Source organism: Parambassis ranga, chromosome 14 (assembly GCF_900634625.1).
Source record: "Parambassis ranga chromosome 14, fParRan2.1, whole genome shotgun sequence".
Classification (NCBI taxonomy): domain Eukaryota; kingdom Metazoa; phylum Chordata; class Actinopteri; family Ambassidae; genus Parambassis; species Parambassis ranga.
Window position 1 is genome coordinate 14,284,301 of NC_041034.1, and position 14,715 is coordinate 14,299,015.

General features: G+C 39.1%; 1 protein-coding gene across 15 annotated transcripts in view; it reads right to left on the bottom strand.

Annotated features, from left to right (window-relative positions):
• msi2b (musashi RNA-binding protein 2b) overlaps positions 1 to 10,236 on the bottom strand; it is a 211,990-nt gene extending 201,754 nt beyond the window's left edge. For all 15 annotated transcript variants that reach the window (XM_028420833.1, XM_028420827.1, XM_028420830.1 and 12 more), the window contains exons 1-5: positions 10,070 to 10,236; positions 9,696 to 9,736; positions 9,317 to 9,398; positions 8,667 to 8,751; positions 359 to 400 (exon numbers count right to left, since the gene is read on the bottom strand). In XM_028420833.1, coding sequence (XP_028276634.1) covers positions 359 to 400; positions 8,667 to 8,751; positions 9,317 to 9,398; positions 9,696 to 9,736; positions 10,070 to 10,131 — 312 coding nt within the window. In that variant the 5' untranslated portion in view covers positions 10,132 to 10,236. The remainder of the gene's footprint in view (positions 1 to 358; positions 401 to 8,666; positions 8,752 to 9,316; positions 9,399 to 9,695; positions 9,737 to 10,069) is intronic.
• Between the last annotated feature and the right edge of the window lie 4,479 nt (positions 10,237 to 14,715).

Consider the following 14,715-nt stretch of genomic DNA (forward strand, 5'->3'; position numbering starts at 1 on the left):
TACAATGGCACAGTATTGTAATAATAAGCCAGAGTTCCATTTAATTCCACAGAAAAAAGCTATGACGAAGGATGAAATAAGCACAAAAGCACTGCAAGAAATTTGACAGACATATAATAAAATAAGGTAATGCAGAAAAATAACATAACCCCAATCATGCTGAAAATTTCCTTTAAGTCAGATATTTTCTACTTTAATTGCTTTGGTGAAATCACGCAGACAAGGTGACAACAACGGATGCAGACTGGGTGTTTGTATCTCTTTGTATCTGCAGTGTGAGCACACAAAATTAGGTAAGCTACTGACATGAGACATAATCATTTTCTTTGAGCAGGGTTAGTGACCAATTTATTCTTACCTTAGGCTGGGCGCGACGGGGAAAGGCAACCTTAGGATCAATCTGGAAATGAGAGAAGAATAGCAAAATGTTTGTTAAAGGAAAACACTGCTGTAGCTTAGTGGTGATAAGCACTAAACAAATGTCCACAAAGGTTGCAGACCTTTACATGGCCACATTTTTTAAAAGTGTGAGTCATAATAAATACATTTTAACTCAAAAACAATGATACATCATTTCAGATTTTTATGCTACATCAGATGAATACAAATAATAATAGATATTGGTCTAAAAAAAGTTTATAAACAGCTTAGGGAGATGTAGACAGTCTACACTTTAAATCGCATTTTCTAAAACTAAAGTCAGTAAACCTGTCAAAGATGGTACCATTCAAATTTAGTACAAACAAATGAAGCAACAAAGCAGTAAAATGAGCCCAGAGAAACAGAGAAATGTTTTTAGACAGCAGGTCTGCGCCATAAGTTTGATATATTTCTGGTTAATGTTAGGTGTAAGTTTTCACTAAGGACAGGTTGGGTCATGCTTCACAATAGCGGCCAATATTAACAATTCAAGCTGTGCTTAAATGTTTGCAGTCTATAATTTTACTCAATATTAAATCAATTCCTAAAATCAGTGTATGTTCTTTGTGACCAGTTCATTTGTAAACTGCCATTTAATGCACTATGCAGTTAAAGAACCTTATTACTCAGCACATTAATCCCTACTGTAAAACAGCTTAGCATTTAAATTTACTGATGGCCTATTACCCAACCTGGTTGCTTATAAATTATACAGGTGCACAGATTAGCCCAACAACAGGTTTGATTTCGAGTCAGGGTTGTGACCAAGGTATGTGAAGAGAGCCGGCTAATATTGGTGACCTCATTTCATACTGTTGCAAATTATCTACAATTGATGAAACACAATGACACATTCTAGGCACAGCCAACATTAACTGGGCAATGTACTTTAGGAAACCGCATATTAATTGTAGCAAATCACTGTGTGGGTCTTCAAAACAAAATATTGGTGCTACCAAATTAGCAAATGCAATCTGATATATATATCACAAAGAACCCCCCAATGTAAAAACAAACTAAAAATTATGGAGGCCAGCCACACCAGTGTTGTGATGGTCATGGTCGCAGCAGGGACTCGCTTTTATTTTAGGCAGGAAGCACTGATTGAATATGACAGGGAGAAAATGAGAGTCTGAGGCCGGTGACGCCTCCAGATATTGCCAAATAACCAGGAGGATGCGTCAGATCAGCCTGTTTCTCCATCTTGTGCTTGTTATCTCATTAGCTTCATTTTCCTCATTAATTTCACTGGTATGAAGGTATGTGGCGGGGGGTCTCATCAACCTTGCACTTACAGTGAAGAGGAACTGTCTCAAACAGCAATGTCATTCTAAATTGTCCTTGTCTGGATACCGATGAATTTGAGAAAGAACATTACCAGAAAAACAAAAATGTTCAACAGTGAGCCATTTCACGCTGTTTTGTGTTATAATGAAATATTTACAATTAGCACACCAATTCTGTGCATTCATAAAAGTTGAATTCCTTCATCACAGATGGATTTACTTAAAATGATATCTCATCATGCTGAGAGAAACAATAGAGAGAAAACAAAAGACGAAAAGACACCATCTGCAGGGATCAATTAAGCCATTGAGACTGACTACGTTTTAATCTGTTTGAAGGGAAACCATGATGTGCAATGTCACTGTCATCTTTTCTGTCAGTCTCACTTATTGCTGTTATCTTTCTAAATCAGGTCAAAATGAGAAATGAATTCAATAACACCTGGGCACGGTAACCCTGCTTGTAATGAATTTCATTTAAAGATTTGTTTTAGCACTTAGCCTCAGGCATAACCAATTCAAACTCAATTATTTTGCGCACCCTATTTGAGCAAAGACAACACATTATGCTCTGAATACCAAAGTCCTATACTTGGTAATGTATCTTACTACTAAGTCTATATAAAACATATCAAACACCCCTACATTACACTGTATGAACTAATTGTCTTTTTGTCCTGCTGGGAGGTTCTTACATTTCCAACATGCACAGGAGAACACTAACACAGCACCAAACCTGTCCTATCAATACTTTCCTGTCAGTGTAAAATATGATCAGAAGAAACAATTACATGAACACAATTGCAATAAAATAAATATTGCAGATCGTTTAAATCACTCTTAGTGCAATGCAGCCAAATTAGGCAATGAGGACTTACTAACCAATCTTTCCTAGAAATGCTGTAGAAGCACCTTTTCAGGTCACAACTTATGATGAATAACTCCTCTGAGACGTTTCAAATTATGAGGAGAGGAGATGTAGCAATTGTTTCTCTTTGCCTTAAGTGTACATATTAAGTGTGTGTTTTTTTGTGTAGAAAGTGCATTTGTGCTCTTGGCTAGGAGCTAAAAAATGCACTACCCTTTGCACTGGATAAGCATACCACTGAAGCAGAGATTATGCTGTCTCAGTTTCACCTGATACTTCCTTTCTGAAACATTTTTGTTATGTAACACACATATGTGACTACAAAAAAACAAAGCCAAGCAAACACACAGAGACTGAGAAATAATCTGACAGAACACAAAAGTAGTGGCTTAATTTCTAAGGCAACTGAAAGCAGTGTTAATGATACAGCCTAAGTGTATTGTGTGGATATGCACTCTAAAAAAAGTGACTGACTCCTGCATGACCAATGCCATGAACATCCCACCAGATAACCTGTGCATAGAGTCTGGGGTTACAGTACATCACAAATGTCGGCAGACAAAGCAGCGTGGCTAGACTAGTGATTACATTAGGGTTGTCGCTTTTAACATCTTTAGTCGACGCCAATTGAACAGAAGTCGTGTTTACATCAAACAATTGAAGCTGAAGCCACAATCGACTGAGAAGCAATAAAAAAGAGAAAGAAATAGCTGATGCTAGAATCGTTGCTGTACTTTTACCTCTCTCAGACGATCTATTGGCATGTTGGAAATAATACTGATTGGGCAATAGACAAGATATGGCCAAAATATCATCCTGTATTTCACAGCAAGGCGGTAACTGAATATTTATGGTGTTCAAATGTGTAATCAAAATGTATCAATGAAAAACACCAATGTGTGTGTTTATAGCTTGCCCTTTAAAACAAAATAAAAATCAAACATTCAAGCCAGACTTGACAAATATTCAAGTGAAAATGTTCAATCCTGTGCTCAGATTGGGGACATTTATTACTGCATGCATTTTTTTCTACAAATGCACATTAGAAAGTATGAGGTCCTCTATTGATTCAATTATTCTGGCAATATCTTGGTAGCATTATCTTGGTAGCAGTACATGTTAGGTATAATTGACTGGCAACCACTAATGTGATGTCATTTTCAGAGGTGTGCACCTTTTGTAATGTGGGTATCTCAAATCAGTCTGCCCAGTCTACATGGTTCAGTTCACAAGGCCATGAGTAGTAACATGCTAAAAATGCACTACTACTAGAGTGATCTCACATAAAACTGGTCTCTCCAGTGAAATTTATAGACTTTACATCACCCTAACAAGGCCTTTTCAAATTAACTTTTTATACACTATTGTTATATGATGCAACATGATCTAACAAAGAGCAAAAGTGGATATCCTCAAGACATCATACAACCTGATATGTCAATGTAATAAATGAGAACAGGCCAAGAAGATCCCCTTCCCACACACACACACACATAAACACACACCAACCCTGCGCAACCATCTTTTTATCTTCCAGAGCCTTTTACTACAAGGTCTCAGAGGGCCGCTTCTGCATGCGACTGTGGGAGATCAGGGCAAAGAAACAGCATATATCTTAAGTTCACATCTTACAAAAGGATTTCATATATTAATGTAGCTCCTGGGTAAACTCTCTTCCTCTCTCTTAAGACATATCTACACTAGCATGATGATGTGGTGTTTAAGCTAAAAGGAAAAAAAGCCTTATCAAAGCTTGCAGCTTCTCCCAATATAAGTGTGTGAACAGGTCCACAGGTGTGTGTGCGTGATAGCAACAGAACAGACCACAAATTACAACATAAATGTTCTGTATCGCTACTGTCAATCTGTACTGACTTTCGCTGTGGAATAACACCTCGAAACGCAGTTTGTTATGATCCCTAAATCAGTAATGAGAATTTTGCCAATGTCATGCTCAACAAGCAAATTGGCTGTATCTTTTTCAACTTAAAAATATGCAGCAGCATTATGAACACGATCCACATTCACTGGTATTACATTACTGCCTTGATCTGTATGTACTGACAAGAGACAGATACAGCATGAACTAATAACGCCTTCAGCCGTAATTAACTGCAGAAGACGGAGCACCTGCTATACTTAAATGGGAGCGAGTCAGTTTAGCTGGCTGATTTGACTTTACTTCTAAATCCTATCTGATGAAAAAGGTTCTGAACAGCTGCTCATCTCTGCCCTTTTCTCCTGCTTTCCTCATGGGCCGTTTCCTGCCTCACCTAAAACATCAAAACCGCAAGCACAGGTTGACCTAGGGTCATTCAATAAAGGCTGGAATTACACAGGATCACAAAAAATATGTTTATCTCAAAAGAAAACACACACTGTCGGGTCATCCAGGATGCAGTAATTTAAGAATAAATGCACATTTATGTGTTTAAATTATAATGAATGGTATCATAGTGCCATGTTTTTCATTCATTGTGTATTTAACATTTTATAGGTCTCCTTAACCCTGCTAAACAATGTATCAAATTTCTTTAGCTGTTTTAAATACCACAAATTTTTTTTAAAAAAACTGGAATATATCCACTGCCTTGTAAATTTCTCAACTGCTACTTGTAAAAATGCAACATCATGTATCATGATGTTTCCCTCTTCACACCGGCCTGCCGTGAAACATCTTCAGGAACAGATGCTGCAAGTTGCGTACTTCTAAACTGAACAAAGCATCATGAAAAATGGTAAATATGTTCTGAATTACCAGCATGTGTGTTTTGAAGCCCCCAGGCTGTTCTTCCCCATATGTCTCATTCACATTCATCTTAGTCTTGAGTGTTTTCATAACCGGACAAAAACCAGAGCACAGAGAAGAGGCAGGCTGTGATGGTGTGTGATGGTGTGGTAGTTTAGAGGGAAAAAATCAGTTTCTAATTCTTAACCACAAGAAATGTCATGTTAAAATGATGTTTCTTTTGTTTTTAATTAAAACGTTTACTTTAATATCTGTATTTGTTTGTTAGAATAATATTAAAAATATGAAACTAAAAAAAGTATTTTACACAAGATGACTTTGGGCACTCACTTCTCCTTTCAAGGTGAGTAGGGACAGAGTGACTGGTAATGGTTTGTATAAGCACTGCAAAAGTGAGCGTGTTGTATCAAAGCAACATCTGCAAACACATCAAGTACCATCCATATTTCTGCTGGACCAGTTCTTTTTTTTGTCCACATCGCTGCTAAGCGACTTTTTAAGAGATATAAGAGATCTTAATGCAATGTGGTCTTGATAGTGTGAATCTGAAGATATACAACAGATTAGCAGATAGAGACTCATGACTACTGTTGAGGAAGACAACAAAGAAAGCCTCAGGTTTGTAAGCTTCTATTGCTTGCTGATTAATAAACAACAGCACATCACTTTTTAGCTCGTACATGAGTGTCTGTAGAGTACATGATGACTATATTCATGTCTTAACATCATTAAAAACTATTTATTCCAGTGAGCCTAGGGGCTTAAGGGTTTAAGACATTGACCATGTCATCACAACACTGCCTGATCAAGTCTGGCCAGGTCTCCCCCTTCTCATTTCCTGTCAGCTCTCTACTGTGTACTATTCTCCTGAAAAGAACAAATACCCTAAGAATTTCTGAGTAAAAATGCACTTAAAAAACATATTGATTTTAAGGGAGAAACAAATTACTGATAGACATAGTAGTAATAAAAATGGACACATTGCACAATAAGCCTTAAGTGACTTGCCAGTTGGGTTAGGACCAATGTGCAGGAGACCTCTGCTGCTCACCCAAACCCACAATTCACAAGCAATGATGATTTGATGTCAGACCTTAAAATGTCACTGCTCAGTTTTCAGGGTAAGGTACTGTCAAATCTGAAATGTATGACATCGGTCTGGCAAATATGACCTAAAGCCTACAATAAGTGTGATATAACACCACTGTTTGTGTGCATATGTGTACTGTACCTGAACAAACCTACTCTACCTGTATCTTTTTTATAGAGCTATAAAAACCGCCAACAATCCCTGAATGGAATTTATACATTACTATTACAGACCGCTCAATATGCTCCTAAAAAAACTACATAACGATACATATGTTGACAGTGGCATTACATGTGAGCAAGCCAGTCTGAGAAAAACACAAAAAAATAAATCAAGGACTTTCTTGATGAAAAAACTATTGAGCGGTCAATAACAGAAAAGTGCTTTGAGACTGTGGTATTAACAGGTAATCAATGTAATCTAATGAATATCTTAACACCCTAATTAAAAAATACACCTGAAATTTCCTACCACTGCTCTAAAAGTGCCTTTGGGCAAGACAATGAAGCAACTGCAACTGCTGTATTTATCCAGCATCAGTAAAGGCCTGGGGCTGTACAGGCCAGCTCTCAGGTGTAAGTATATACTTTTATGTGCAGCTCTCCCTCACATGTACACTCTCCCAGGCAACCCCCCACCACCCAACCCCCACCCCAACCCGACCTTTGCTGTAAATATATATGCTGTCAAGCTGTCACAAAGCTGTTCATTCAAAATGTCAAACTTGACGTTATCAAACTGCTCTAGATTCTACGTCAAAGTGTGTTTGTATCGTGACCCCTTCAAGCAGCCCCCTTAAAAAGTGCTCTACAGATGTGTGCAGGTGCTTTTGCTCATTGGTCATTTCACTGCTAATCGCAGCAGACGCTGACGCCACCATCTCACACTGTCTCCCATAAAACAACATGCGCCTACATAGGAATACTAAAGCGCAGCTGTGTGTCTGATATTGTATAATCAATAGTTTTATAAAAGGTATGCATGTCTTTTTCTATATATAGAAAGGTAAATTACTCATTTTTACACCTGCAGAAATACTAAACTCACAACCTCCTTTGGAAGAAGCAAAGCCTTCATCATTGAACTGCTCTGAAAACTGGCCAGGAGGCTCGTAGCTCCCTTATAAAAGAAAAAAAAAAAAAAGAGCAGCCACACTACTACAAACCTCGCAGCTGAAAAAATTGGAAAGAATATCGAGTAAGGTCCGCTGCCCAGCAAGTGCCAATCACACTTAAGCTCAAGAATATTACAATGAACAACAAATCTGACATTTATATTACCTGCTACTTCCTACACAGATTTACAGATTTTAAGACTATGCTTATTAGACTCGGCTACCTCAAGTAAAATCTATTTTTCTTTCCAACACATTCCTCCTTATAGAATCAGCTGAGGAGACACACACTCAGTACAACACACTATTCCATTACCAAAACTATGGTGGCATATCTGGATATGAGAAGTCCCAGACAAATATAATTTCAGCTGAACCCTATCTAATCCATCACTACAAACATGTCTCATCTTTAATTATTCATCCACTGACAAATTTCACAACGCAAATAAGACTCCACAAGAGTTCAAAGTTTTTTCAGGAACGAGTGTCAGTGTGTATGTCTGTGAATAAATGGTCTTACATAGAGTAAATAAGGCAATTCTTTCAAACTAATCATGCATTCCTAATGGTGAATATTACCTTACAAAATTCATGTTGTTGTAATTATCTCACATTACAGTGGCCACTAGTTTAGAAACAACTGAAGAACTCTTCCAAGATTTTTCTTTAGGGATGTGTTGTTTTAAAAGCGATTTTTTACACTTGACTGTTATCGGTGCATCAGGCGTGATACAATACAATATCTGTGGAGTCAAACAGCAGCAGGGCAGCAGCCCTGAGACAGCACGCCCTTCTGTGTCCACATGAGATATGTGCACATGTGGCTGCAGCAACGAAAAAGGGGGGTGTGTCAACCTCATTCAGCCAGAGAAGTCAAAAAATAAATAAATAAATAAATAAATAAAGAGTGAATGCAAGTAATATTCACCCTGGAGTTGTGTTTTATTGCCGGGCATGTGTTGAAAGTGACCATCATGCATTTAGCCCTTCCACATGACCTTGATCGACACAGCCTGTTAACCTAAGAGGTGTTTCCCCCCATGGGGCCGTAGGCAGTGAAAAGTCACAGTTGGCAGAACAGTGCAACACAAAACATGGAATAAACTCTTATATAAGTGCAGATAAAATTAACTCACCGTCTTTGAGTCTAATTCATGGTGCTGTTGAGCTAAGACTTTATCTACACTGGCAGCATCTGTAAACGTAACAAACCCAAATCCTCTGCAAAAAAATAACAAGAGAGAGAGAGAGAGAGAAGAACAAACATGTTAAAATGCACATCAAAAAATATGTTTTTAATACAAACACAAATTGTGAAAAATATAGCAACTTGCAACAACAATTTTGCATAATAGCAGCCATAATATTCCCATGACCTTATTACTGTCACAATATTTCTTAGTGAATATATTTATAATCCAGATTATGGACGTCCTGAAGCAGATTTGAAACCGAAACTGAGGACAGTGCTGATCATGATTTGCTATGTTACAATGTGAGACGACACTACACCAACATTGTGGTGCAGTCACAAAGTCAATGTCAAATTGCATTCGGCCGCAGCTTTACAGCAGCGAGCATTTAAGCTTATCTGGCTCGCTGTGAAACCACACGCAGGCGCGCGCACACGGGAACACATATACACACAAACACACAAGCACGCGAGCACATGGGCGCGCGGACACACAAACACACACACACACGCTGGATTAACACTAAACACGGTCAAAGTAAGCGATATCGTCATGTGCAGTGAAAAGCAAAAGTAGAAAAGCCCTGTATTTACCTTGAGCGTTTTGTCGTGGGGTCTCTCATCACCATACATTCTCTTATTTCTCCGAATTTACTAAAATAGTCTCTAAGGCTGTCTGTGGATAGAGAAAAGATGTCGGGTCATTTTGACAGGAACATATGGGCATGCTATTGTCACTGTATTTCAAATAAAACACCCCGCGATGCGCATAGGGGTCGAATAGAGGACTTCAGATGGACGGAGATCAAAAATAACATCGTGCGCACACACACTACTGAGATATCCCATACAGTACACTACTGCACAGTGCACATTCGCACATACACCGCCAGCAGCTCCACCGAGCACTCAGTCACAGCGACAAAACAACAAGAAATACTGGATACGCTGTTAAACAGAATAACAGTCTCACCTGGTGAGGTTTGCCAGCTGAGGCCACCGATAAACATTTTACTGTAAGGGGAAAACACAACAGAAGTGAGTCCAGATGTCAGTTCGGCCATTTTGACGACTAACTACTTCTAAAAGCGACCTTAAAGGATAAAGGAAGACTATGAAAACACATTCGCGCTTTCTAATTATACTCTATCTACATAAAAGGGGGAGCCTACACTCGCTACGAAGCTGTGGGCTTTAAAACTGCATCTGGAAACAGACCCGTGCACGGTTTAAGTGCGTACTGTGGAGGGGGGGGACGAATCCAGCACGGCAGTCGAAGTCCTCTCCAAGATGTTGTAACATGAAAAAAAAACCCTACCTTAGCATTAAATTTAGAAAGATTCTTACCCCGGGTCATGTTGTGAATCATTTAGGCTTCCGGATGTGGCTTGACTCCCGTCTCCTTCCATATCTATTCCAAACTATAGGCTGGGACTACAGTAACAGTGACAGACACACACAGATACGGCAGGAGATATGCAAAGCCCCGCTATGAGAATATTACTGAGCCGGGAATGAAAGCGTCACACGTGGGATCAGCTCAGCCCCCTGCTCCCTCCTCCCTCTCTCAGCATGCTCTACCTTGGCCCACAGGGGGCGGAGCCTGACTCTGTCACCTAACCAATCCAATTGACGTCAATTCAGGCAATCTGCAAACCAATCCTCCGATTTGTCATTTAATTAAGCAATAAGCCACTAGAGGTGAAAGTGGCTTATTGCTCTTCTAAACCAGTGGACACATATATACATGAGAAATGTTCATTTTAATTAACACTGTTTACAATTTATTATGCAACCACAGCAACTATACCTCTCTGTAATTACCTGCTATTCTTCCGCCGTGTAATATAGTCCCCCCCCCCCCCAACCTGGAAAAAAAAAACATGAAAGCCTATTTTAATATTTAAATAATCTTCGTTGTTACGGCTCACAAGTGTTTACTCAGAAACAATCAGAGTTTAATTCAGCTGAAAGCTGCATGCAGTGTGAAGCAAAGTGTAAAGCAGGTACTGTGCAGCCCCACTAAACTGCCATCTTGTTTATAATTGAACAATAATTGGATGCTAACAGCTGAAAACAAACAATTATTGAATGTTTTACCCCCAGAAGTTCTGTATTGTTGTTTATTGGGTGCTAACAGTATCAATCAAGGATGATTTGTTGTGTATTTTACCAATAACAAGTCAATACAATAAAAATTAAAAAAGACACCCCCACAGTATGTCAAAACATAGCTATGTTACACTATATTTGTGAAAACACAGTTTGTAATAATCAATAATAATCTTTACCAATAATCAATCAATAAGGGATTTTATGATTGAAATCACATCCTGCAGAATGTTATAATGCATCATTTTCCACATATAGTCATGATACGCTTGTTTTAAAATGTACTTAAAGGTGGTCTGCTTATTCAAGGGAAGTCCCCTGAGCTGTGAAATGCGTCTGTCCAGCATCGTTCCTGCATCTCTGCAGCCAGATACTGAATCTCTGCAGCTGATCAAGAGGTTTCACCTTTAACTGCTACATTCATTATGATGGCCAAGAAAGAATTTCCCTCCCGTGGGGATCAATAAAGTGTGGTATCCCTACATAGAGTGGTGTAATTATAGATCTTTTCATGTAGATGACCTGTAATGAGCTGCCAGCCCTGCCCTCTGCACAATGTATGTGCAGATAAGCTGGCTCTGCCCCCTCACGACCTTGACAGAGAAGCGAGGGGAAGAAATTAAGCATAAATGAACGTATATGATATTTGCAGCGAAAAAAATATTTGACATAAATTTACATAAATTGTACACTATACCATCTATAGAACACAATAAAAAATACATGTACAAATTCTATGTAAATTATGCATTTTACATTTGTTTGTATGCGTGCCCCCATAACCGCTCACAGAGGTCTGACGACAAATATAATATTAAGGCAGTTTTTTTTATTAATCTTAGCGTGTGGAGACAAGCTTAAACGTGACTAGTGATCCCATTTCATTATTCACAGTCTGTGAGGTTTTTTGAATAGGCCTGTCTGTGTCTGTTCAGGGTCCTACCAGAGGGAATTTCTTATCTGTCCAGGCAGCATGTTTTTGAAACAATGACTTAGATAAAAACCCAAATAACAACACTTTTGTCAGTTGAACAGCTAAAAGTCTGTCATTAGTTAGGGGACTCTCCACATTGCAGCTGTCTGTATCTCCAAAAACAAAAGGTAGGAGAAGCAAATGATGGCAATTCCTCGTAGCACAGGCGTGTCAGAGAAAATGGAAATATGACACCTTGTGTGAAAGACTATTACTTATTATACCTTCTTTGCACTTTTCTCCTGTCCCATGCCATTTGGTGATACATTTATGATTACTGTTGTCAAATGTGCGGCAGCATCCTGCAGTATAAGCCTAAAATACGAAAGCAAGGAAATCACATCATGGAACCGCACACAGAGAGAGAGAGAGGAGAGGGAGAGAGAGAGAGAGAGAGAGAGGTTATAAATTGATGTGGAATATGAGCTCTGAAGAACAAGGTGTGCAAAAAATCACAGTGGATTTAACACATGAAGAGCAACTTCTGTTTTATGCTCAAATAAAAACAGTGGAGGCCCAGGTTGCATGGTGTGATTGTGAATTATTCTGTTTTGTGAACATTGGTATTATTGTCTGCCTTATCCACTGCAGTTGTTACCATGAAGGGAGACAAGTTAAATGTGACAGCACACGTACAGTAGGTGCGACGTTTTACAATATCTCATCAAGGGTTGCGAACTAGATTTGAAAAGAGAAGATTTGTACCACAATCAACAAGCATAACATTTTCCAGCTGAAAAAAAAACATGTAATATGGTATGGATGACAACTGGTTCAGGATTTAGGTCTCCACATCTTTTTTTAACACTAACTGAAGAAGAAACATGTATAGATTTTTAAATTGAGCGGTGTTCTCCTTTAATCTGAGCAGCCACCACTGCCTGATGAAAGTGCCTAAAATGTTTAGACCTCTTTAAGCAACTTCACTCTGACAGCTAAGCCTTTTGGAGCAGTTGAGCGTTTAGAACTGGGAGAGGGGGAGAGAAGAGGGTTATATTTTACAACAGAGTGTGTGAACAAATGCCTTTGAAAGTGACGCTGAGCACCCTGTTACATTACTTGGATTCAAATGAAGACGCTTTGGGTTAATGGGGGGGGGGGTTTCAAAACATGTTTTTGTCCTGTGTCCTTTGAACGCATCATCACTGAAGAAGAGAATGCAAAGATTTCTGAAATCCTGCAGTTGTATTAGTGTGAAAGATGAACCGCTTCTCAAAAGAGAGGAAATTCAGCATGCAAAAAAAACCAAAATTAAATAAATAAAAAAGCTTGTAACTAACCGAGCATTTGCAGAAAAAAAATAACTGGAGGATTTGGGGATGGAAGTAAATGTGATAGTGTGTGAAAGAGCTGAGGGGGGAGAAAGAAAGTGAGAGAAGCAACAGACTCACTGACAGTGTCGTGAGATGCTGTTTCGGGAAGAAGCATCCTGTTTCCTGTTGCAGTAATCATTTTACACACCCTCACAATCTTTAGTTGACCTTGGAGAAATTGTTTATGGATCATGTGTAATCTGTCTCTGCACAGATTCTTGTGTATAATCTCCAAATGATCTCCGATTCCCCCCCCCCCCCCCCCCCCCCCCAAAAAAAAAAAAAAGAAATGAGAAGAAAAAAGTTTCAACGTTGATAAATGGCACCTCGTACTGACACTTTAAGTCTGTGGGGATTTTACATTTTTAAACATAATTTGCATAATTATAACAGATGCTCAGGCTCACCACTGTTTTTGAGTTGCTGAAAGAGAGCTCAGAGTAAATACCTTCTATCACTTACACGAATTTGTTAAGAATATTATTCACACCCTCTTGAGATGTTAATTTTATCCTTTGGATTTTGTGAATGATTTCATATTGATCACAGTGGATTGAGTGGTCTCTACTTTTCTCAGGAGGGCCTATTACAGCGAAATTCAGAATCCCATGCAAGGGAAGCTGTGGAGAAAGCTGCAGATGTGAACAAATTGTCTCCCTCTAGTGTCCTCTCCTTTCTGCTTCTTCTTCTTCTTCTTCTTCTTCTTCTTCGCTGAGCTAAAGCACCTCTCAGGCTTGTAGGGAGAAGGGGGGGCCAGACTGAAACATGCATAATTGACAGTCCTATTTCAGGAATTAGCCACCCACCAAACTGCACACTACCTGCTCTTTCATCTTCCCTGGAATAATTTAGCATCTTATAAAAGGGCTATTTCAGCCAATGAGGATTAATATTTCTGTCCCTCCCGTCATTGATTTACATGTTTCCTCAAGGGTGTTGTGCATGAACCTTGTCAAGTTGATTGTGTTTCTTTGTTACAACGCAGGAAAAACTGTTTAAAAGTGAGACCAGTAGGAAGGATGTTCTCATGATGAATGATTTCTCTAACCCCATTATGCCTTCCGTAACCACACAGATGAGTTAATTAAGCTGCGCCAGAGGCTACACACTAGCATTCCAGGTAGATGGGCCAGATATCCACATTACTATGCAGTACAAACTACAAGACTTTGAAATATCTGCATACGGCTCCTGAGTAGCCAGCAAATACACTGGTAACACGTGCCTGAGAGCCTCAAAATAGCCTGTAGTACCTCAAAGATCACAGATTATTCCTCAGAGTGTCCCAAACACACCTTCATACTATGCATGAGCAGAATTATCTACATCATTTCTCTGCACTCCATGCAAGATAATTTGCATTTCTGACCCCACCGGTCCTCTTGCACCATACACTTACATACATGTGGGGCTCTTTTTTTAGCCCAATCAGGCTCCAACACAAGTGGATGATGACGACATCATTTACCTGCTCCACTGGGCTGGGAGATAAGCTCATGCCCCTGCTGCTCTTTTGGAATGTTCTGGCTGCTGTTTGCACGACTCCGGAGAGAGATGTGTGTGTTACAGATGATGACGAATGGCATTAAAGCACC